This window comes from Zingiber officinale, chromosome 8B (genome assembly GCF_018446385.1).
Source record: "Zingiber officinale cultivar Zhangliang chromosome 8B, Zo_v1.1, whole genome shotgun sequence".
In the NCBI taxonomy this organism is placed as follows: Eukaryota; Viridiplantae; Streptophyta; class Magnoliopsida; order Zingiberales; family Zingiberaceae; genus Zingiber; species Zingiber officinale.
The window spans coordinates 62,855,149-62,876,741 of record NC_056001.1 but is presented as its reverse complement, the minus strand read 5'-3'; the positions used below and the strand labels follow the sequence as shown (position 1 = coordinate 62,876,741).

General features: G+C 38.5%; 2 protein-coding genes across 4 annotated transcripts; both read left to right on the top strand.

The window, feature by feature from the left end:
- The first annotated feature begins 2,713 nt into the window (after positions 1-2,713).
- Positions 2,714-4,572, top strand: LOC122017710 (transcription factor HHO5-like). 2 transcript variants are annotated; one of them, XM_042575390.1, is made up of 5 exons: positions 2,714-3,002; positions 3,095-3,312; positions 3,409-3,787; positions 4,005-4,081; positions 4,158-4,572. In XM_042575390.1, exons 1-5 carry the CDS (start codon positions 2,792-2,794, stop codon positions 4,383-4,385), a joined length of 1,113 nt encoding a protein of 370 aa, XP_042431324.1. In that variant the 5' UTR covers positions 2,714-2,791; the 3' UTR covers positions 4,386-4,572. The 2 variants fall into 2 exon arrangements, with proteins under 2 accessions (XP_042431324.1, XP_042431323.1); XM_042575389.1 differs by having other exon boundaries at positions 3,095-3,318.
- Positions 4,573-6,700: 2,128 nt separating this feature from the next.
- On the top strand, positions 6,701-21,293 carry LOC122016490 (mitogen-activated protein kinase kinase kinase 5-like). 2 transcript variants are annotated; one of them, XM_042573795.1, is made up of 11 exons: positions 6,701-7,521; positions 9,355-9,978; positions 10,052-10,139; positions 10,420-10,482; positions 10,572-10,735; positions 11,547-11,622; positions 12,944-13,003; positions 17,904-18,023; positions 20,073-20,285; positions 20,374-20,450; positions 20,529-21,293. In XM_042573795.1, exons 1-11 carry the CDS (start codon positions 6,962-6,964, stop codon positions 20,743-20,745), a joined length of 2,262 nt encoding a protein of 753 aa, XP_042429729.1. In that variant the 5' UTR covers positions 6,701-6,961; the 3' UTR covers positions 20,746-21,293. The 2 variants fall into 2 exon arrangements, with proteins under 2 accessions (XP_042429729.1, XP_042429728.1); XM_042573794.1 differs by having other exon boundaries at positions 6,702-7,521; positions 9,352-9,978.
- Positions 21,294-21,593: the final 300 nt, after the last annotated feature.

The following is a 21,593-nucleotide window of genomic DNA, read 5'->3' as shown; positions in this document are numbered from 1 at the left end:
CTCTCTCTCTCAACTTTTTCCTTTCCCCCACTTTCTGATGAAACAAACATCTTCAGCTTTAAACTTTTCATCATCACAGAGCAAGGCATCCCTTTCTTCCTTTAGTTAAACCTTCTATCATTTCATAACTTTATTGTACCTTCATCCTCTCTCACTCTCTTACGCTCTGCTCTTTAATCCCAATTCTCTCTACTGTTTGATCCCTAAACCATTTTGCCTAAACCATGGGCAGCTTGTTTGCCATCATATCCCTCAAAAGTATTGTACTACTTCTAGTCATGCTAAAGAAACCAATCCAGCTCAGTGAGCATCCATTTCCTTGTCTTCTTCCCCCTGATGGAATCCATGATAGTTTGGTCGGATTCTCTTGGTCCTGATCAAGCACACTAATACACTTTGCTCCTCATTTCCTCCCTTGGATTCCCCACGCCATTAGGAGAATCTCCAACACATTTATGGCTCCACCAAAAACCACTGACAAAGAAAGCCTTTGACAAACAATTCAGCACTGTAGTCGTCCTTCCATTTGATTCCTGCAAGGCATCGTGGATCGACAACGTGCCAAAATTTAAGCAACGGTGTGAGTTAGTGGAATGCCGACTAGATTCGCTTTAGTAGCAGCTCTGTTGATTTACAGTGATAACATTTTCAGGAGAGGGACTGCAACTATGGAACTGCTGCACTTACGGAGAAAACTTTCCATTGTGTTTGTTTTGTCAAGGCATCGTAATCCTAGCTCTATAGGTTTATCTCAGGCATCATCCTCTAGCTAGCTCGATCATAAGATGACTAGCTTTTGTGGTACTTCTAATTCATCAATTAATCTCTTGTACTTAACATCATGTAATTAAGAGACATTGCTAATAATAAAGTCGATGATGATGGTCCGACTATATCTAGGGGGTGAATAGATGGCACAGCTAAATCCTCGCACAATCTCAAAGACAAGACAATTGTTAGTAGAATATGAATGTCGTTTGTGTGATCACTTTATCGTGTTGAATTAATACGTAGTGAGAATTATAGGATTGTGTGTAGCGGCCAGAGAGAGGGTGAATACTAAATCATGAGCCTAACCTTAAATAATAATTTCACTCACAACTAAATCTTATATCTCCCAAGGGGTGATAATGAATACAAGAGAAAGAACAAAAAAACAAAGTGCTTGGGATGTTGAAAATTTTCCAAGATCTTATAAACAAAGGCTTCAACATATCAATTCTAGACACCTTGAATCGATTAGTCATTTAATATCAATGACTCTTAAGCTAGTTAACCTACCAATTAACTACAAGAAAGCCAATTGATTAAACTAAACAAAAAATATTTTGTTCACCCTAAAAAAATGAGTAACCAAGATTCTCAGGTCTAGAACTCTAGATTGGTCAAGTATCATAGCAATTAAACATGATTTCTAGGTGAATAAAATAGGCACCGGGATAGGGTATCATGGTTAAACTCTTCAATAATAGATCTGATTCGGTGATAAGGACGGGAGATCCTCGTCCGCGGGTCAACGGCACGTGGAGGTCAAAGGTCAAGATAGTCAGCCCGGAGACCGGCCGACCAGACGGAGCAGGCCTACCGACAGTGCCCTGCAGCCTGCAGGGCGACCGGTCGGGAATTCTCCGAACCGAATGGAATACAACCTGACTAGGGGTCGGTTTCCGAGGCTCAAGGTAAAAAGGTTTCAATAGTTGAGCGGGCTCACCGTTCGGCCGGGGCACAAGGCAACACAGGACAAAGGAGACAGGGGATAACATCATTCTCGAGACGCCTGCCGCCGACAAGTAGCAGAGTTGGCGGCCGAGCCATACACAGAATCGTACGGTGGAAGCTTCCACCGTCACATCCGGGATATGCTCGGACGATTGCGGAATGGCGCCAGAGGTACTTTTCTGACACAGACTTGTTAAGGTATATTTGGGGAAGCGTGCACGCGTCGGTAAACGTGCCCGCGCTTCCCCGGGGTCCTATATAAAGACCCCAGACGTCGACGAAGGTATGCGCAACTATTTACTGTAGCCACGTTACTCTGTCTCGTTCGTTGCCTGACTTGAGCGTTGGAGGGTCGTCGCCAGGAAATCTCTCCCGGCTCGGCTTCTTTGCAGGATCGTCGGAGAGCTACATCACCAGTCGGAGACAGCGGAGCATGTCATGTCCCAAACGTCCGTTGACTCAGCGCTCGAATAGGATCAAGATCATATGTAGATCTAAATTTCAAAATTTAACTGCAACATATATTTATATAGTGACTATTTGAGATAGGAATTTAGTTGGAGAAGCAAACACAATATCTCAATTGGACAAAGCTATTATTTGAAAATTACCAAGTACCTCGGTAAAAGTTACTTAAATGCTAACTATATATAATTTATCTTAATCAGCAAGATAATTTGCTTAATTTCAGAGGGCCCACAGTAAACTGCTAAAACTTTGTAAAGCAACACTGCTGTGCACCTTTTCCCCCGACCTCATGTTTTTCAAACTAACACGTGGGCCCTCGCCATTAGCCAACAAATAAAAAATCAGTAGGTAATATATTGGGTCTGAATGTGTGAACAGGAATTAGGAAGATTCCGCACTGGTCGAGTCGGAGGCGGTGACTCGACCGCGCCGTGCTATTACGCGACGACTCGTCGGCTTCCTGCCTCTCCGGTTCGACCGAACCGGGCCGCCGCTCCTAATCGCTTTCGTTTCTCCTGTATAAACGGGGCACGTCTCCGTCCTCGCTCTCGCTGGTGTATGTTCTTGTCTTCTCACTGGGGAGCGAGGGATCCGGGACAGAGAAATGGGATCGACGGAGGCAGAGGTCAGATTGGACCTGGCTTTGTTCACAGCGCGGACCGTGGCCGGTTTCCTGAAAGCGGCGTCGGAGACAGAGAGCGGAGACACAAGGGTGGCGAGGCTGGAGGAGTCAGTGAGGAGCCTGGAGGAGGAGCGGAGGAAGATCGAGGTTTTCAAGAGGGAGCTTCCTCTGTGCATGCACCTGCTCAACGATGGTCGGTTGGTTTCTAGGTTTCTTAGACCCAAAAGGAATCTTTTTTATTGATTGAATTTCTTGACTGGCGTATTTGGTGTCCTAATGTTTCAGTGATCAAGGGGTTGGAGAAGGAGCTTGAGCAATGCAGAGGCGAGAGATATGCGCGTGTGTTTGGAGAATTGATCCCCATTGGGCGAAAATTCGAAGAGGAGGAAAGGAGGGTAAAGCCGGAAAGGGGCGCCGTCGAGACGATGAAGTGGATGAGTTATTCTCAGCACCGGATCGATAACTCCGCCAGAAACGATCGTAGGGATGATGAAATTGAGAAGGTTGAGGTGTGCAGGATAATTTTTTCGAGCGTTTTCTTGCAAAAAATGGTTCTTTTCTTGTTTCTCAAGTTAATCTTCGGAATTGTTCGTCCGCAGGGCAGTGGAGATCTTAATCGCAAGAAAAAGGAGAACTTGTTCCTGGAATCGAAGAGATTGAGCGGCGGCGCCTTTGTGCCTTTTAAAGGTCCATCCACCGTCACAGTGAATTCCAAGGAGGAGAAGCTCGACTTTCCAGAGAAATCCACTCATGCCTCAGCAACGGATAGCGGGGCTCTTTCTCTCTCCACCGTCAACGACGGCCACCGTGTAAGTAGCTCCACGTCCAAGGGCGTCAGAAAGACCCCGTTGAAGACGGACGACCACCCCTCTAGCTCACAGTCACAACATCAGGCACCGAGAAAAGTGCGGCGGTGCTGGTCACCGGATCTACATCGCCGCTTTCTTTCCGCCCTCAAACAGCTCGGCGGAGTCCAAGGTTAGATGCCGATCTTGCTCTCTCTCTCTCTGAAATCTCAAAATTGCATCTTGAGGTAGCTTAATTTCTCAATTATGCCTAAGCTAGAATTAGAAAATCTTTTGGTCATCTTTCAATTTGGTAAAGTAATATAAACTTAGATCTTTAAGAACATTTGGGTCTTCTATTTACTGGATAAAATTCAATATTAACTGCAATTTTTTTTATGATCGAACAGTGGCTACTCCTAAGCAGATCAGAGAACTGATGAAGGTGGATGGCCTCACCAATGATGAAGTGAAGAGTCATCTACAAGTAGGTTTGCTCAGAAAATTCCTTTCCTTGTTTATTCCTTGGATCACTAACAAAAAGAATTCCTTCTTCATTTCAGAAATATAGATTGCATGCAAAGAAAGTATCCACTTCAGATTTGGAGAGCCAATCTATTCCAATAATAGCAGGTGGTCTTCCTGATGCTGAAGAGCGACACAGCAGTTCCTCGCGGCCGAGTGTTTCTCAATCTGACTCTCCACAGAGTCCTCTTCAGCTCACACTGTCCAACACCGCCGGCAATTGTCTCGAGGAAGATGGAAAATCTGAGAGCTATAGCTGGAAATAATGCTATTTACTAGTAAAGATACTGAAGAACTAGGGTAGCTCAGGTGCTGTAAGGCTACTTCTGCGAGTTGTGTAGAGAGCTCTCTATTTTTGCTGATTGAATGTAAGAAAGAGGCTAATGTGATGAATTGTATGACATAGAGATCTTGATTCATCTGAGTTTCTTACATTGGAATTTGCCTGTTCAAGATACATTTCTGATTTCTGCCAAGTTATGTGACAGGTGAAGCAATGGTTCATTCCAACTACTGAGAAGTTTCAAGTCTGGTATAAAAAATTTTCATAAACATTTATAAAATTCTCATCTATCTTCTTCCATCCTGAGAATCTGAAGTATACATGTTTTTTTTTGTCAACATTCTTCAGGTATTGCTGATCAACTATTTCCTCAAATTAAAACATTGTGCAGTGATCTTTATGATGTGAAAAATAGGGGAATCTGTCAGTGCTCACGATTGGTGAAAGGACATCCAGCTTTAAGCCTCTGACAGTGCAGAAGCTTTGACACTGAGGAAATGGAGGAAAAAAGAAACAAATGAATTCCTCTGAGTAAATCAAAAAAAGGAAAAATATCTTGTTAGTCCTGATAATTTTTTTTAATAGACACTTGAGAATATTGGACTGATGAAATGTTCATTACAATTACTTCTTGATTTATTCTGATAGTCTATAAATTTTTTTTTATAAAACTGAGCCAGCCACTTTAAAATTAATTGGCGTAAGTTATATATTTTGTGCCAATTAAAAATAATTAAAGAAATCCTAGAAAAAAATGTAGATGGAAGTATGCAAAAGTTCAATTATTTGATAACTATATTTTCTTGGACAACATTAAACATCCGATACAGTATGAAAAAACTGTCACACAAATTACTATTTTCTTTCTTTGATCTGAATTTTTCTTATAACTTTTTTATTCTCTCTCATTTGAAGTCAGCCAACACTTGATGATTTCATACAATATGGAATTACAATGTAGTTACTCTTTACAATCTCTTAGATGTATTACATACTAAACAATACTAAACAATCAAACATGATCATATTTATGTTGAGATGTGCCTTGGTAAGTGAATCAAGGACAATGGTTGATGCTCTTTTTCATCATGTTTCAACATTTGATAATAAGAGGTGAAATCATTATCTCGGCAACCCCTTCAAGGTATCCTTCACTATTTGAAAGGGAAGTAGTAAATCACGAGAGATTTTACCCAACAATAGAAGCATATGCAAGGAGGATTTGAGTCAATCAGCGGGGCATGATTGAGGCAATCAACGGTACATTCTGTATTCATTAGAAATTGATCCCAGACCTATTGATATTAACACTCTGGTATGAATAATCCATAGGCATCATGTTTCAACATTTGATTGGGAGTGATAGTGTGTGAGATGGAGACAATTAAGTAAAGTATATTTAATTGCATTTTATTAATAAAAAATCATTATTTAATGATGAATAAATTATAATTTGGGACAATCTTAAAGCATGCAAGATAAGACTATTGAATGCTGTTAGTCTTAAAACTTAAGATGAGTATCGACGATCAACAAATACATATTACACCAGCCAGATCAATGCACTCATTAGTTCACAAGAGAATCTCATTTATTTTCTTTTGTAAAGTTAAGAAATCTCATACACTAAATTTATAAAAGAATTATCAAAATCTAATAGAGAACATTTCATACGCCTCAGAACGGACTTAGTTGGTAAGTATATCGAATAATGATTATAATGATTGGGGGACAAGGATTTCATCATCTCTACGTATTCTTATCCATGTACTTACCAATTTAGGTTCCTATTGAATCCCCTTTTAATGACGGAAGATATTTATAAGAGAGTTGTTATTAGATTTTTTTTTATAGAATATTTTTTTTCTCAATCTTGTTGAGTATTATGCACAATTATTGAGAAAAAACACGTCTAACACTTATAGAATGACCTTTAGCCCTGGCAAATAGCTTATTTGCAAATAACTCTCATCGATTAAAATTCAATTTAGTTGAATGGAATCATTAAGTTAATCATTGCAAGTCAATAATCAAATATTCAATCGACTAGAACCCTATTTAGTCAGCTCATGATCAAAGTTTACTTAAAAGTTAACTAAAGTTTTTTTATTTGTATTTTTATGTTTTAATTTTAATTTATGTAGTAGTTTTATTAAAATTATTACATGAACCTGCTTGACTACATTTTAAAAACATTCTAGGAAAAAAAGCCCTTATGTTCTTATGTTTTAAAAATGCTCTAGTTTTGCTCATAAATATAATAAAATAAGAAAGACGTCAAACGCCAGGTAAACGGTTTGACTTCTCAGAGCTTCTTCCTCGAAGTCGCGTAGCGAAACGACGCCCAAACAAATATCAAGAAAGAGAGATGAAGCCCACCACCTCCTCCTCCTCTTTGGCTCTTTCCCCCTTCCCATCCGATCGTAGGGTTCTCGGGCTTCCACCTTCTCCATGGGCGACGCCATCGCCTTCGCAGGATCAGGGTTAGGGTTATAGATCTTCGACCTCTGCGCTCAGGCATCTGCCCCCGTACCATGGTCGCCCCCTCTCGCCGTCGCCATGCGTTGGTGGAACCGTAAGAGCGCCGGATCGCCCTCCTCCTCCTCCTCCTCGCCATCTTCTGCCACCTCCTCTCCCGGATCCGCCCGCAGCCGCTCCAAGGACCTTCACTTCTGGACCCGCCGTGGCGACTCCCAGCGCCGCCTCACCCGCCTCTCAGAGCTCGACCGTCTCGCTGAAATCGATTTGGGAGGGCGTTCCTTCGACTCCTCCAACGCCGACCCGAGATCTGGGAGCTTGCCTACCGCTTCTCGCTCCTCCCTTGGCAACCTAGACAGCAACCCTGGACGGACTGTGTCAGCCCTTGTGCTGCTACCGCGTCCGCTCCCTTTGCCTGAGTCGGCGACGCCGGCAGCTGCATCGCCTCGTCGGGATCCTACACAGGTGCCGGCTTCGGGGTTTGGGTTCCCGTCGCCTAACTCAGCGTGCTGCCGACTTCCTTCTCCGATAGAGCTTACAAAGAGATTAGAAGGTAATGAAGGGACTCGTGTGGGCACAGAAGTTTCCTCTGTCATGGAGCCACTCCGCGACCGGACCTTCCCAGCTGGTGAAATTGGAAGGTGAGCTTATTTCTCACTCCTTCTCGAACAATCCAATATGTGTCGAATATACTAGCAGCTTCGAATTTCCATAATCAAAGTTGGTGTCGACACCTTCAGTATTTAACCAATGGATATCAGGAATACTTATTCTGATAGCATGTATCAGATGGTTTTAACAAGCTGATCTAATAGAAAACCATTTGATACTTGCAAACAGAGTTAGGTGATTTCTTTTGAATGTTCAATATATAAGCAGTACTATTGTTGCACTAGATTATGTTAATGAGGTATCTTTTTCTTCCAGTATTTATGCAGTTCGTTAATCTGCATTCCCTCTTCAGCTAGTAGATAATGAGCAGTTCATTCTAATTTGTAATGAGATTCCTTTGATTTTTTTATTTTTTATTTTTGTAAATTTATTTAATGAAGATATAGTAGGGGATCAAAGTCAATGACGTAAAAGGATCCATATCATATCATGACTCCACTTAGTGGGATAAAGGCTTAGTTGTCGTTGTTGTTTATTAGAAGTACTCAATGAGCTATTTTATGTTTCTTAGTTTGATGATTGTTTTTCTTATAAGGCTTACAATTGTTTAATTTTGTGTTGAATAGCTACTTCAGCATTTGATGAAAACACCAGCCTTTTACCAAAGGAATAAAGCAGATAGAAACACACCTATAATAGTTGTAGAGATGGATGAAACATAATAAAAAATAGGGTAAATATTTTTAATACTGCTAACAAGAACTATGAGAATGATAATTATGACTACATTGGGGTAATGAAACTCGTATGATTATTTTGTTCTGCTCTTCATTAAAAAAGCAACAATGTATCACAATACCAGAAGAACATTGGTACAGGAAATACCTGCCTTTCATAAGTGGATCATCCTTGGGCCACAAACTTATTTTAGCAAAAAATAAGTACAGCTTATTCTTAAGTGTCAGGGAATTAAACAGGCAGATACACACCGACAATAGTAGTAAAAGTGGATGAAACGTATTGAAGAATTGAGTAATTGTGTTTAATATTTTCTAAGAACAACAATGGAAGTGATGATTATGACTCCAATTGGGGTAAGTAATCCTGTAATATCCTTATTTCATTCTGTTCTTCACCAAGCATAGCTTATTCACAAGTTACCTACCTTACAGCTGTGAAAGATTTATATATTAAGATGCCCATTGCAGCTTTAGCATTTGATGAATAGGTTTGAACCAGCCTTCTGCAAAGGGTATAAGGCTGATAGATACACAACTATAGTAGTACCTTGAGGTCATTGTTGTTGGATGGTCCTACCATTCATAAAGGATCATCCCTGCATTATAGAACTATTCAGTAAATATAAGCATAGCTTATTCCTAAGGTGTGTACCTCACAAATTTGAAAGATTTATCTACGACAATGGTCATTGAGAGTAACAATGATGGGGATTGGGGAGTAGCTTTGAAACAATTGGAACATAAATCAGTTGTTTTAACTTTTTGTAATGTGTCTGTGGCCCTAAGCTAAATCTGTTCTTTTTTAGGTTGAAAATTCATTGGAGATTGACACTCTTTTCCATTTAGCTATTGTTATGATTTCTTCATGATAATCATTTTGTTACTGTTTCAGCATCTGTTATATCCTGTTTGTGGATTTGTGAGCATAGAAGTTCTCTGTTACATATTTTGCAAGTTGAAGCATCTTTGCATTTGGAAAAACTTCAATTCTTTGGTTTTTCAGTGGTCATGCTATATCATTCCTTAAAAGATTGTATTTTAGTGCAATGGCACTGCAAAGCTAAATCTATGGTGGTCCTTTTGGAACTTGGTTTATTTTTTTTACTTTCTTCTTGGCAGTAGGTTGCCTCACCAGATTTCATCAAGAAATTCAGAACCCACAGGCATCTCAAGAAATGGGTTTGCTTTTAGACGTCAGAAAAAGCTATCTCAAGATCCAAATTATAATGGAACTGCTGCCTTCAGACTTAATATACCTGCTAAAAGTGCTCCAACAAGCGGGTTCTCAAGTCCGGTGCACAGTCCTTTGTATAGTCCTCGAAGATTGAGTAATGTAGATTTTTCTACTTTTAACATTGCAACTCCGGGGCGGCAAGTCTGGCCTTCTCTGGAGATCCCATTCAATGAATCGCTGCCAGCTTTCTCTCAGAAAATTATTCCAAGTCCTGATCATTCACCACTTCGCAGTCCAACAGTTAGAAGTCCTGACCCAAGACCCTGGAATCTCAGTGCACCTTCTTCCCCTTTGAACACAAGGATGCTCTCAGATAACTTTGCAGCATCTCATGAGAATGGCAGTAACGTTAACGGACACCCACTTCCTCTTCCTCCTGGAGCTATATCTCCTTCACATTCTGGGTCCTCTCATCAGAATGGTGTGAAATCTGAGGCATTGAAAAGCCAATGGAAGAAAGGAAAACTCATTGGTAGTGGCACATTTGGGAATGTTTATGAAGCCACCAACAGGTGTGTATAGTGTCTGTTTGATAGGTGTTTCAAGCCTCATTTTACCATCTTATTGGACTGAAAGTTTCAACAGGCACACAGGAGCTTTATGTGCAATGAAAGAAGTAAATATAATTCCTGGTGATGCCAAATCTGCAGAATGCATAACTCAGCTAGAACAGGTTTGATTTTCATCTATGACAACAGTAACAATGCCCTGTGTTAATTTATAGCATTCCTCAAGTAATCTATCTGCTTGCTTTTAGATTTACAAAGATTACTTTTGAATTTAGCATGATTATTTTCAGAACTTAAATTGTTGATGCTTAAAAGTTGAAACCTCTAACATTCGCTCTAAGTGTCAAAATTGGCAACTTATTGCATTCAAGAGGCCAATAATCATTTTAATTATTATTTTTCTATTTTTTTGTGATTTAAATTACATTGTTTCTTGGTATGCAGGAAATAAAGTTTCTTAGCCAGTTTGAGCATCCAAATATTGTCCAATATTATGGGAGTGAAACAGTGAGTTCCTTTTTGAGGCTAGCATTGGTACTTGTGCTAATGTCTGAAACTTGTTGTGTTCATTACAGTTTTTACTTCTTTTCATGCAGATTGATGATCAGTTTTACATATATCTAGAGTATGTCCATCCTGGCTCGATTAATAAATATGTTCGCCAACACTGTGGAGCTGTGACAGAATCAGTTGTCCGCAATTTCACTGGTCATATTCTCAAAGGGTTGGCCTACTTGCATAGTAAAAATATAATGCACAGGTCCGTATCTTATAGACACTGGGAACACCTTGCACTTCTATGGTATTGCATGTTGTTGCATCTCCACTCAATTCCCTTCAAAAGTTGACATTCTATATTCAAACTGCAATTTGAGAATAATGTATAAAGTAGTATATATAAATGCATTCATAGAGAGCAAATCTTTCTACGATATGCATAGGTGAAGACTCGCTAGGTATTTCCTTTAACCATGATGAAGTACAATGTTTATTTCTCTAAATTCTACATGGTATTAGAGCACCCTTTTTGGGGCTACAGAGGCATTTCCCTTAGGCTGAGATCATACTGCCTCCCTTGTGGAATCTTCTCAACTGCACTTCCATTTGTTGCAAGCTCTCCTATGTCAATGTGACATGGCTTGCCTCCTCCTTTCATGCTTTGCCTCAGTTGAGTCCTTTGGATCCCACTTGCTTTAATTGATCTTGCTTTTTTAAGCTGCGGCAATGGGGAAACATGTATGCTACTTGTACGATGCTGTTTGAGATTTCTTTTAAGAATTTGCTTTGTGTTCTATTGGCTTTTAAATTGGTCTGTCCGATATTACTTTATCTTTCTGGTTTATAGTCAATGTTTTTTTATCGTCTGATGAGCTTTCATATTTGTTTGTGGAGTAAATTCATGAATTAAGCTTATTCAGATTATTTTAATTGGTTTTATTTTGTTTGCACAACTATAAGAAAATACAATATTCTTTAGCTCTCATCTTCTGTAGTGTGTTTCTACTACTTCTTGTTGACATTTTCCCGCAATAGATGATCCTGCTTAATCTAAAGAATACCAATGCGTGCAGGGATATCAAAGGAGCGAATTTGCTTGTTGATGTACATGGTGTTGTCAAGTTGGCCGATTTTGGAATGGCAAAACATGTGTGTTTCTATTCACTGTTTTTTATGTATTTATTCGTCTGGATTTATTTTCTACCTTGTGTCTACTGGAGGATTATGTGCTTCTGTGTTTGTTAACTAGACAACAATATAGATCAGAGAGATGGAATCTACAGTTAAAGAAGATGCCATCGACAACTTAACCATAGCTTATCACAAGAGAAGAGACTTTTTTTAGTAGTTGGATTTGATGCTGCGACAACATATGTTAATGCCAATCTCTATGAGTGATAGCTCAAGCTGGTTCTAGCGGTGTAGATTAAGTGTTGACAATCCATCCGTGAGACTAATTGCAAGTGAGTATCATCGAACTGGGTGGTAGCAACATAATGAAGAGGCTCCACATTTCTTCTATCTTGCTAATGGTGGTTGGGATAATGAGCTACTAGGTGGTCGTGACACTTATGGGGGTTGGTGAAGCAATGACACATGGGTGTGGAAGCTACTTGCCTAGAACAAGTAGAAGGTCTCTCGAGGTGTGTTGAGGAGGGGCTCAGGGTTAAATTTAGCAGTAGTAAGGAGAGAGAAGATGAGCGAAGCAGCAGTTGCCAAATTTGGAATCCAATTCCGTAAGAGTAAACATAAGTTATATGCTAGATGAATCAGGATGAAGCACTTTTGGGAGCAGTTTTAAAAATTTGGCTCTAATATAAATTGATGTAGCATGACAGAGAAATAATTTTTCACCAAAGAAATTTAAACTAACAAAGTGAACTCAAATTTTATTAGCTACAAGTAAAATAAATAAAGGGATTAGAGTCTCTTTTGAAGGACCAACACTGACCTTCTTTAAAAATTAGACAAGAAGTAATCTATTATCTAATTACTTAGTAAACAAATACTAATTCCTATAATAATTTATTTTATAAAATTCCTATTTAAAAAAAAATCCTAGTTTATAAATTCCAAATTAGAACTTTCTAATTTAAAAATAATTGGCATCGCATTGTCTTAATAAAATAACTTTTTTTTTAAATAAAAAACATGAGTAGAGACCCCTTATTTCATGATCTCAAAACACCCTAGTCTGATTATTGTTTTACTATATCCAAGAAATATGTAATGCCATAATGTGCTTCTGGATTTTAGCACTAATCTCTGTTTTCTCTTGCATTCATTCATGTTCTATGTAATTATGTATCTTGGTATGTACATTAATGCTTATGCACCTTGATATCCAGTGTAGATACTTGCAAATAAATCTTTTCGTGCAAGTGTTGTTCATTGTTCTTTGTTTGTTTGTTTACATGTCTTTTGCTTATGCAGATGTGGCTAACATTTCCCTTTTTGTCCTCTTGTACAGTTGAGTGGTGCGGCAGGGGCTCTTTCATTAAAAGGATCACCATATTGGATGGCTCCAGAGGTAATTTTCTTGATTGTGATAATTTCTTTCTTTTTTACTAGATACAAGGAGATAGTGAATATGAAATAGTGGCTGTTGGTTTGTGCTCTGTGGAAGAATCAAAATTTAATGGATTCTTTTTTTTTTCGTGGTGCACTTAAACAATAGGGTTTCAGCTATGTTCGATGATCCATCTATATTAAAAAATCGATACAAATTTATTTAGCAGAGTGATCATATGGACTTCGACATGATTTAATATCTTACCATCTGGTTGTTTGGTAAACCTAACTTTATCTTAGAGTTATCAGCATTCTAATGCAAATTAGGAATTTAATTTTTATAAGGTTTAAATATCTGAGAGATTGTTTTTGTAGGCTTTCCTCTTTAAGAAAATTAAGTGTGCAAAAAAGTCTCCATGTCAAAAATTCTCCAAGTTGATAATTGTTTTTAAAATAAATCCCCCAAAGCAGTAGCAATAATCAACAAAGGCCAGCTTCTTCCACAACCTCCAAGGAAATAGCTCAATCAAAAGATAGAAACTCAAATACTAACCAATCTCAATTTCCCATCTAAAAGTACTGAGATTCTACGAACAAAGAACAACAGAAATTGGGCAGGCTAAGCTACCTGAAGCATGAGCTGCCAGAAAGCCTTCTTGACCTCATTCTCCAATGTGCTAAACTGAAGCCTCTGCCCCCTGCACTGCTATTCCAAACCTCCAGCCATCAATGCAGCGCAATGCACCTGGCTGGTGCATCTCGTCCCATCTTTGCTTTGCCTGATCTGATCCCTGATCAGGGACATCAACATGGATACAAGCATTCCCATTCCATTGCCATCTTCAAGCACTCAAATACCCTGAAAATACAACAAAAATTGGAAATCTTTCTCTTCTCTGATTGGGATTTACCATTGCTTCCAATAGTTTTAGGATTATGGAAGCTTTTGGTAGAAATTTAATTTAATTTAGTTTTTTTGCTGATTTGTAATTTGATTTATTTCCTAGTTTGGTTGAATCCTATTAGTATAAATTTTTTGAGGGAGGTCTGATCCGCTTGTCACATTCATGCATCCTAAGGCTCTGTATGCTTGGAAAGAGAAAAACTACGAAGCTAGATACAAGAAGATAGATAATAGATGAGGAAGAAACCTTTATTTTTTTTCAACCTCATGTTGTTTACTGGGGAATAATGACAATGGGGTCTTTGAGAATTTTGCATATAATTATGTTGTTTATTAAGAAGAAATAGCGAATATAGAAATATGAAAATAGATAATGAGAATTTTACCTATGATGTTAATCATGCCTTATAAGAAAAAGGGATAAGTTGGCCATTTTGGTTTTAGATCTCTTGCTATCTACTTCCTGCTTATGGGACGATTGAATTGGGAAGAATGTTCATGGTTTTAATTTATCCAATTTTCTTTCATTCCTAAACTTCCTATCCAAGTAAACAAGATGTTTTAAGTCATCCCAACCGCTTTTATATATTTTAGGTTTTTTACTAGCTTTGTCTCCAAGTAAACAATTCCTAAGATCCTCACAATTAGAATCCTAAGTTTTGTTAATTCAAGGTTCCTAAAACAAGAATTGGTGACTACCTACACATATAGTTGCTGACTCTGAGAATGTGCATACAACTAACCTGATGGAAGAATGGATAAATAATCTTATACTAATATTGAAAAGAGATCAATAATCTTATACTAATATTGAAAAGAGAAGCTAATGCGGGTAAACTTTTCAACAGTGTGAAAATTTTCGCAAAATGTTCAAGAGAGTTAAAAACAAAAATGTGGTTTTTTTTTACCTGTACACATACATTCCTTAAAAGGATATTTGGTATTATGTTTAGACTCTTAATTTACTCCCTTTGTACTGCAAGTATTTGGTATTAACTCTTACAGTCGACACACTATACTATTAATCACTGATAGAAATAATTCCCGGCGGGGGCATGCCTTCGGAAAAAAAAACTCTCCCACTTCCTAGGCAACTTAGCGGTCGGTTATAAGCTGACCCCGTGATTTACCTCCTTTCACATAACCTAGGGATGAGCTGTGAGGAGCGTTTAGGTAAGCGTAATCACCTTTTGCTACAACTGATAGAAATAATTGTGTTGAACGCTAGATTTACACCCACATTAGATGTTTGTACTTACGGTGTCATAGTAATAGATTTTTGTAGCAGCCTAGATGATTTTGGTTGAGTCAAATTGTTCATCAGTCGATTGAAAAGCCAATCTCAGAAGCTTATCTGCAGTGAATATTTCTTTTTCAGTTGATTCAAAATCCTTCCAATTGACTCCAAATCTTCATTAATAAATTTCAATTGGCATTAGTCGGCCCAACTGGATAAACATTTTTGTTTTCAATGACTTTGTCTTTATTCAACTTGAGTTCTAGTCAACCAATTCACCTTGGATAAATCCGTGATGTTTCACTGTAGTCTAGACCCTAGTCGACTCCATTTATCCTAGTTGACTCAAATTCTGCGGCAAATCTTATCCTACAAAGAAAAATTCTTGAGTTGACTTAAGATCATTTTACTCGTCTCAATTCTCATTAGTTAACTACTCAGTCAACTCAAGCAACTTACGCCAACTAAATTACATTTTAGTCAATTCAAGCCAGAATTGAACGTTTCTATTCACGAGCACACCATCTATAGTCAACTACCTAGCTGACTCAATATGTTCCACTTCGAGCTTGCTCATTAAGTTTAACCCAGGACACCTTTTCCTTGGTTGAGTATATGTTTAAGTATAAGACCTACATAAAAAAAAATTACATTCACCCATAACATCTCACATGTTTTTATGTTGACAATTCTCTTCGCCTTAAAAAAAATGTGGAATCGCCACATCAGCGACCCCCTAAAAACCGGTTCTACGAATATGGAGGGAGGTAAATGCAGGTACACAGTTGAAAGCGCATGGCAGAGACGTTAACCCCAGGCCGTGACACCCCAAGGATCGAACCCTGGACCTCTCGGCCACAAGACCATGCGCCCCCAACTGTGCTACGCTCTGGGGACATTCTCTTCGCCCTCGAGTTCTTATTGATCGAAGTCTTTGAGCCATTGAACCAACATCCTCTTGACATGAGCATTCTTTATCCTGGTCTTCTACAACTTGTCAGAAAATCTTTACATCCGCATCTTCTTTATCTGTCAAGCACCCCTTGAACATTTTCCTTTGCAAAGTTTCCAGTATCCTTGGCCTACTTGTACTTCTCCATTTACCTAGTGGCTCCTGTATTTTTCCTTTTTGCCAACTATCTAACCGACCCTAGACCTACTTAGTCTTTTCCAACTTGTACCCTCAATTCCTTGTCTACTTCCTACACTTGTCACTCAACAGAGTAAAATAAATTCAATCTAATTTAACTCTTTACCAACCACATTAAAACCATCCACATGGTCACTACCCACATGTTCACTTAACAAGTTGGTCAGACTCAACCACTTAGGCATAATTGCACCAACACTATATAGCTAACCAGGACCAGTCAACAAGCTAATAATATGGACAAAGCCTAGCCAAACACTCACCACCACCTCAACTACTACTCGAAGGCCTACAAACACTGCTGAGCAATAGCTTACCCTCTTGATTCTGAAGCCTTCACAAACAAAGCAAAATTCACCACTGTTCAGACCCAAGGTTCTCATTGTTAGTGGGTACGGTTGCCAAGAAATTGATGCCAAATTTGCTGGATTGCATTACGAGAACAAAGAATGGTGAGGGCTTTGATTGACATTCCATGGTCCATGGCCACACAATATAACAACTGCTATGGGGAAAATGTTTCAGTGGTCTACTGCAATGACTCCATTCTAGGAGGATGAAAATGAGATTGAGGGCATTGAGGCAGGAAGTGCTCCTAGGCTAAGATATAGTTGTCAGCATTCCATCTTCATCTTCTCTGGTACTTTTGTCATTCATTTGCCAAAGGAATTGTAGACACCTCATTGAGGATGTTGATTTGGCCTATTGATGTGAGGATACAACAGATGCAGCTGAGAATGCTGAGCACCAATGCATCACAGGAGGAGCACATACTGAACAAGGTGTAGGAGAAAGGGAAGCATCAGCGAGGAGCCTAGGCTCAGTGGGGAAACAGGTGTCAACATGCTTGACTGGGATGCACAAAACACCCTGGTCAAACAGCCTCAAAGTCCTGATGGAGGAGCATAGGGTAAGAGGAAGTGCAGGTTTTGGGATTGAAGGAAAGGAGGGAATCCAGTTGACATTGGCAGAGCAGCTGGGACGGAGAGTCCTTCAGTGGTGCATCATGAATTTCATTTGCCTGCTTTAGAAGCTGCTTGGTTAAAAGAGTAATGCGATGTTCCTGCTCTTAATTTTCCAAATGTCCAAGCATATTACTCAAACAGATGCCACCTTTTTCTTATTCAAGTTTACCAATCATACTTGGAACTGTACAATTTCATAAGGATTTTAGTACTGGTAGCTTTCTGATCCACTCCTGTATTTGATATTTGTTTTCAAGTTAAGTGTATGCTGTCTTTTCTTTTCAACTACAAATTCTTGTGGAATGCCAATGAAAAAATTCTGAAAGTTTTATAGGACTTCCTTTTTTTGGGGCCCTTCATTGTAGCACCTGAGAATTTGCAACCTTTAACTGAGTACTCATCTTTTCTCACCAAATATTTTTACCTGTTTTGAATGTGGCTACTCCTGTTTCTGTTTATTTGACACCCATTTGACATGGGACTATATTTGTTTCTGTAGCATTTATCGACCCTGTTATGAAACCAGGTAAAACCTTGTTTTTTTTTTCTTATGAAAGCAATTCAAAAATATTTTCTTTCAAAATTGTTCTACACAAAATTTCTGTTTGCATGCTCACTTAATATACATCAATTTTAATTCTTTAACCTATTTCCTCTATTTAGGTTATGCAAGCAACGCTAAACAAGGATATTGGCTATGACCTTGCTGTTGATATTTGGAGTTTGGGATGCACTATTATTGAGATGTTTACAGGAAAACAGCCTTGGAATGGTTTAGAAGGGGTAGATTTTCTTGTACACTCCTAGTTATCTGTGGTTAGATGCTCCATTTTTCTTTGTTTTTAGATTTATAACTTTATGAATTTTACCAGTCAAACCATCATATATAAGCTTGCAAATGTTTGTAAAGATAATTTGGACTCCATATACAGATTCAATCCACAGTTTGCTACCTGGATTAACATGACTTTTGTACTATGGACTTCCTTTTCCCATAATGATTTCTATGACATTGTTTTTTTTTGTCTGGTGTTCATTTTTGATAGGGCATAATAATAACGAGCAAATTTACAGTTGGAATTGCAAACACATATATATTGAACAGCATAATGAAGTGTCCAAGGATCCAATAATCACCAGTGGCTAGTTTAAATTATTTCGTTGACTATATCAGGATTGCTAGTTTTGCCTATGATATTTACATTAACTTGTTGAAAGTTGCATCAAATGTGACAAGGGGGTAGTAGATAAGGGAGTAAAACCAACAACTTAGTTTTCCACGGTGACTCCTCTCTGACTTTGTCAATATAACGTGAAGTCGAGTAGGAACCACTGTTGGTTAATATGAAATGCCAGATCAAGGAGCCAATATTATTGCTATGCAGTACTTCTGTATTGAAGGTCATGACATCAAGCTGGCTAGAATACTTCTTGACTCTTCTTATTATTAGACTTCTTCAAAATTGAAGAAATCATTTTTGATTGTCAAAGACTTAACCAAGTGACAAAACGGAGCCCATTTCCTCTGTCATAGGTCTGAATTCTAGTATGAATGGGTTTATGGCCTCCTTTTCTTGCTATAAATCTTATCCTAGTTTTTCTCTATATAGTCTCTTTCAGTCTGTTGTCTTAGGATTGGCAGCTGGCATTAGGAGAACAGGTTATATATACCCCAAGAAAAGTATTGCATTCATAATATTGTTTTCTAAACCCATGACAAGTTTGCTTCATCTCTTTTCATATCCTTAATTCCATCTCGATTAGACTAGGCAACCAGAAGGACAAACTTATTTCGTTGTTCTAGAGAATGAGATTAGGTGTCTATAGGTTTGGTAGTATTTCCGTTTCCTAGCATTCCTTGTTCATGCCATAGTACATGGAAAACACTGATTTTGATGTTCTAACACGTTTCCATCAAGCTGTGAATGTCCTATTTGCAGCAAATTTAAGTTCTCAATTGTGAATCCTGCCACCTGATACACCACTACCAAGGTAGCTGAGTTTTTTAAATTCAAAGAATCACCCCCGCCCCCCTTTCCTTTTTTTATTTTTGGTATTAGCAAAAAGTGATATCGTTCACTCCAAGCGGCCTAGTATCGCCGGCTACACGGTAAGATATAATTAGGTAAATCACAGGGGGCATTTTGTCCTAGCGGAGCGGCCCTTGGGGTGAATAATCAGAGTTGAAACTAATGAAACATAGGAGCAAAAGGTGATATCGCTCACCCCAAGTAGGGGATGAACATAGATTTTGGAATGATTGGATATGTTGGACCTGATATTCACAAGATATTAAAGATGTATTGTTAATAAGACAATGACTAAACATATGAACTCAAGAGGAACTCCTGGAGTCTTGTATGACTGTCGTATCCTTCTTAGGGTGTGCAAAATTGTGACATTGTGGTTGGGTTCGTCATCCCTTTCTAATCGTGTTAGGAAGTTTAAATATGCATAACAAAAATATTTTGAAGGTGAGAATGCTTTGATGTTCTGGAGTTTTTATATTTCTTTTCAAAGTAATACCTAGCTGATTGAATTAGTACGGTTTAAGTATGAATATTGGACGCTCAACAAACATGCTTCTTTGAGTCGCAGTGGTTGTTATTTTGAAGTCGAATACTTCTCAAAAACTTGATGGTTGGATAACCATGTTTTGCTGGAATTGAAAAATCATGCCTATATTTATGACTTGATAGATATTCAAAGATTGATTTAATATGTTAAATTTAGCTATTCTTGGAAAATTACATTCTTTAGACCACTGATTGACCTTTTATGGTGTACTTTAACTCGGTTCGTGTGAATATGAGTTGGTTATGTTGACAACAGGCTGCGGCTATGTTCAAAGTTTTGCATAAGGACCCACCAATACCTGAATCGCTGTCTAATGAGGGTAAAGACTTCCTGCGATCCTGCTTTCGTAGGAATCCTGCTGAGAGGCCAACTGCCTTGATGTTGCTTGAACATCCATTCATTCGGTTCTTCCACTACAACTACAATATCCTTGGCAATCCTGAAGGTATTCCAGGGAGCAAAGCAATTGTAAGTCGTGGTGTTATTCAACCAGCTCTACAAATAATCTTTACTTTATCATTTCAAATGACATAAAAGTCTCATATCATTATGATAGGAAAACACTGCCAGTCCAAGAGAGAAAAGTAAATCACGAAGTGAGCTGTGTGTTAAAGGAAAAAACTCATGCAATGGGTAAGCATGCTGTTTGCTTGATATGGGAGTGTTCAAACTGGTACCTTTCAAGTGTTACAATAATGTTTTCCTCTTCAGGGAAAACTGTCACTCTCATCTAGAAACTTTTGAGACAGCAACTTTTCCTGTACCACAATCTGCTTCTGAGATCAGTCGTAGCATGCCATCACCACAGCAAATCCATCTTAGACTGAGTTCAGCTAGCGATCCTGTGAATACTCTAAATGGTGTGCCGTTGGATACAGGCAATTTTCAGTTGTATGCATTACCCAAGTCACATGAGCAGGTTCACTAGAACGCCTTATGATCAGGCTTCTGTGCAGGATTGTACCCAACTTACTGAACAAATCCCATGATTAGGACTTCCCATGGCTTCAAAATGAAGAAAAAGATTGTTCAACTCATGGTTGGGATCGTTCAACAGAACAGCCATTAGTCCTTCATTTTCCATGGTGTTTTTTCATCTGAGGTTAATTATCATCAACCAGGATGTTACATTTTCTGTTTCTTTTTTGATTTCACGACCTACAGATTCTCAGAATTAGCTGGCTTCATTCCGCTGATAGTAGAAGTTACGTCGAGTTCGAACTATAGAAGTTTGTAGAATATTGCAAGAGCAAAGCGCAGATGTGATGTAATATATTTTAGTCTGTAGCATTTAGTAGAAACTGATTGTGATATCCACAACGCAGGCTCCATGAATAATAGAGCCTGTGCTATGCTTCCTTAACAATAACATTGCTCACCTTGCAGTGTTCTATGTATATGAAATTGCCTATTTACCTAGCTCAGATAGTGACTTGTAACTGCTTTTATATTGCAGTAGCTGGCCATTTGGTTGTATGCATGTGTTTTCCTCACTGAGCGGTGTTTTCTTGGCCTATGTCATGCTTTACTTGGTTTGTTTCATCCACATTAAATGCTATTAATATGAAGCATTTAAATGGCATTTTATGAGAATCTATATTTTTAAATTTTAATCGACTGGTTTTTCTCGAGAATTTTGACTTGATTTAGGATTGAGCTTATTCACCAATTACAACCCAAAACATTTGTTCCTTAGTGATATGGTGACGAAGAAGGGTCCCATCAAAGATATGTCAAAGCAAGGAAGACTAGTCAATGTAGAGGTTAAAGTTAAGG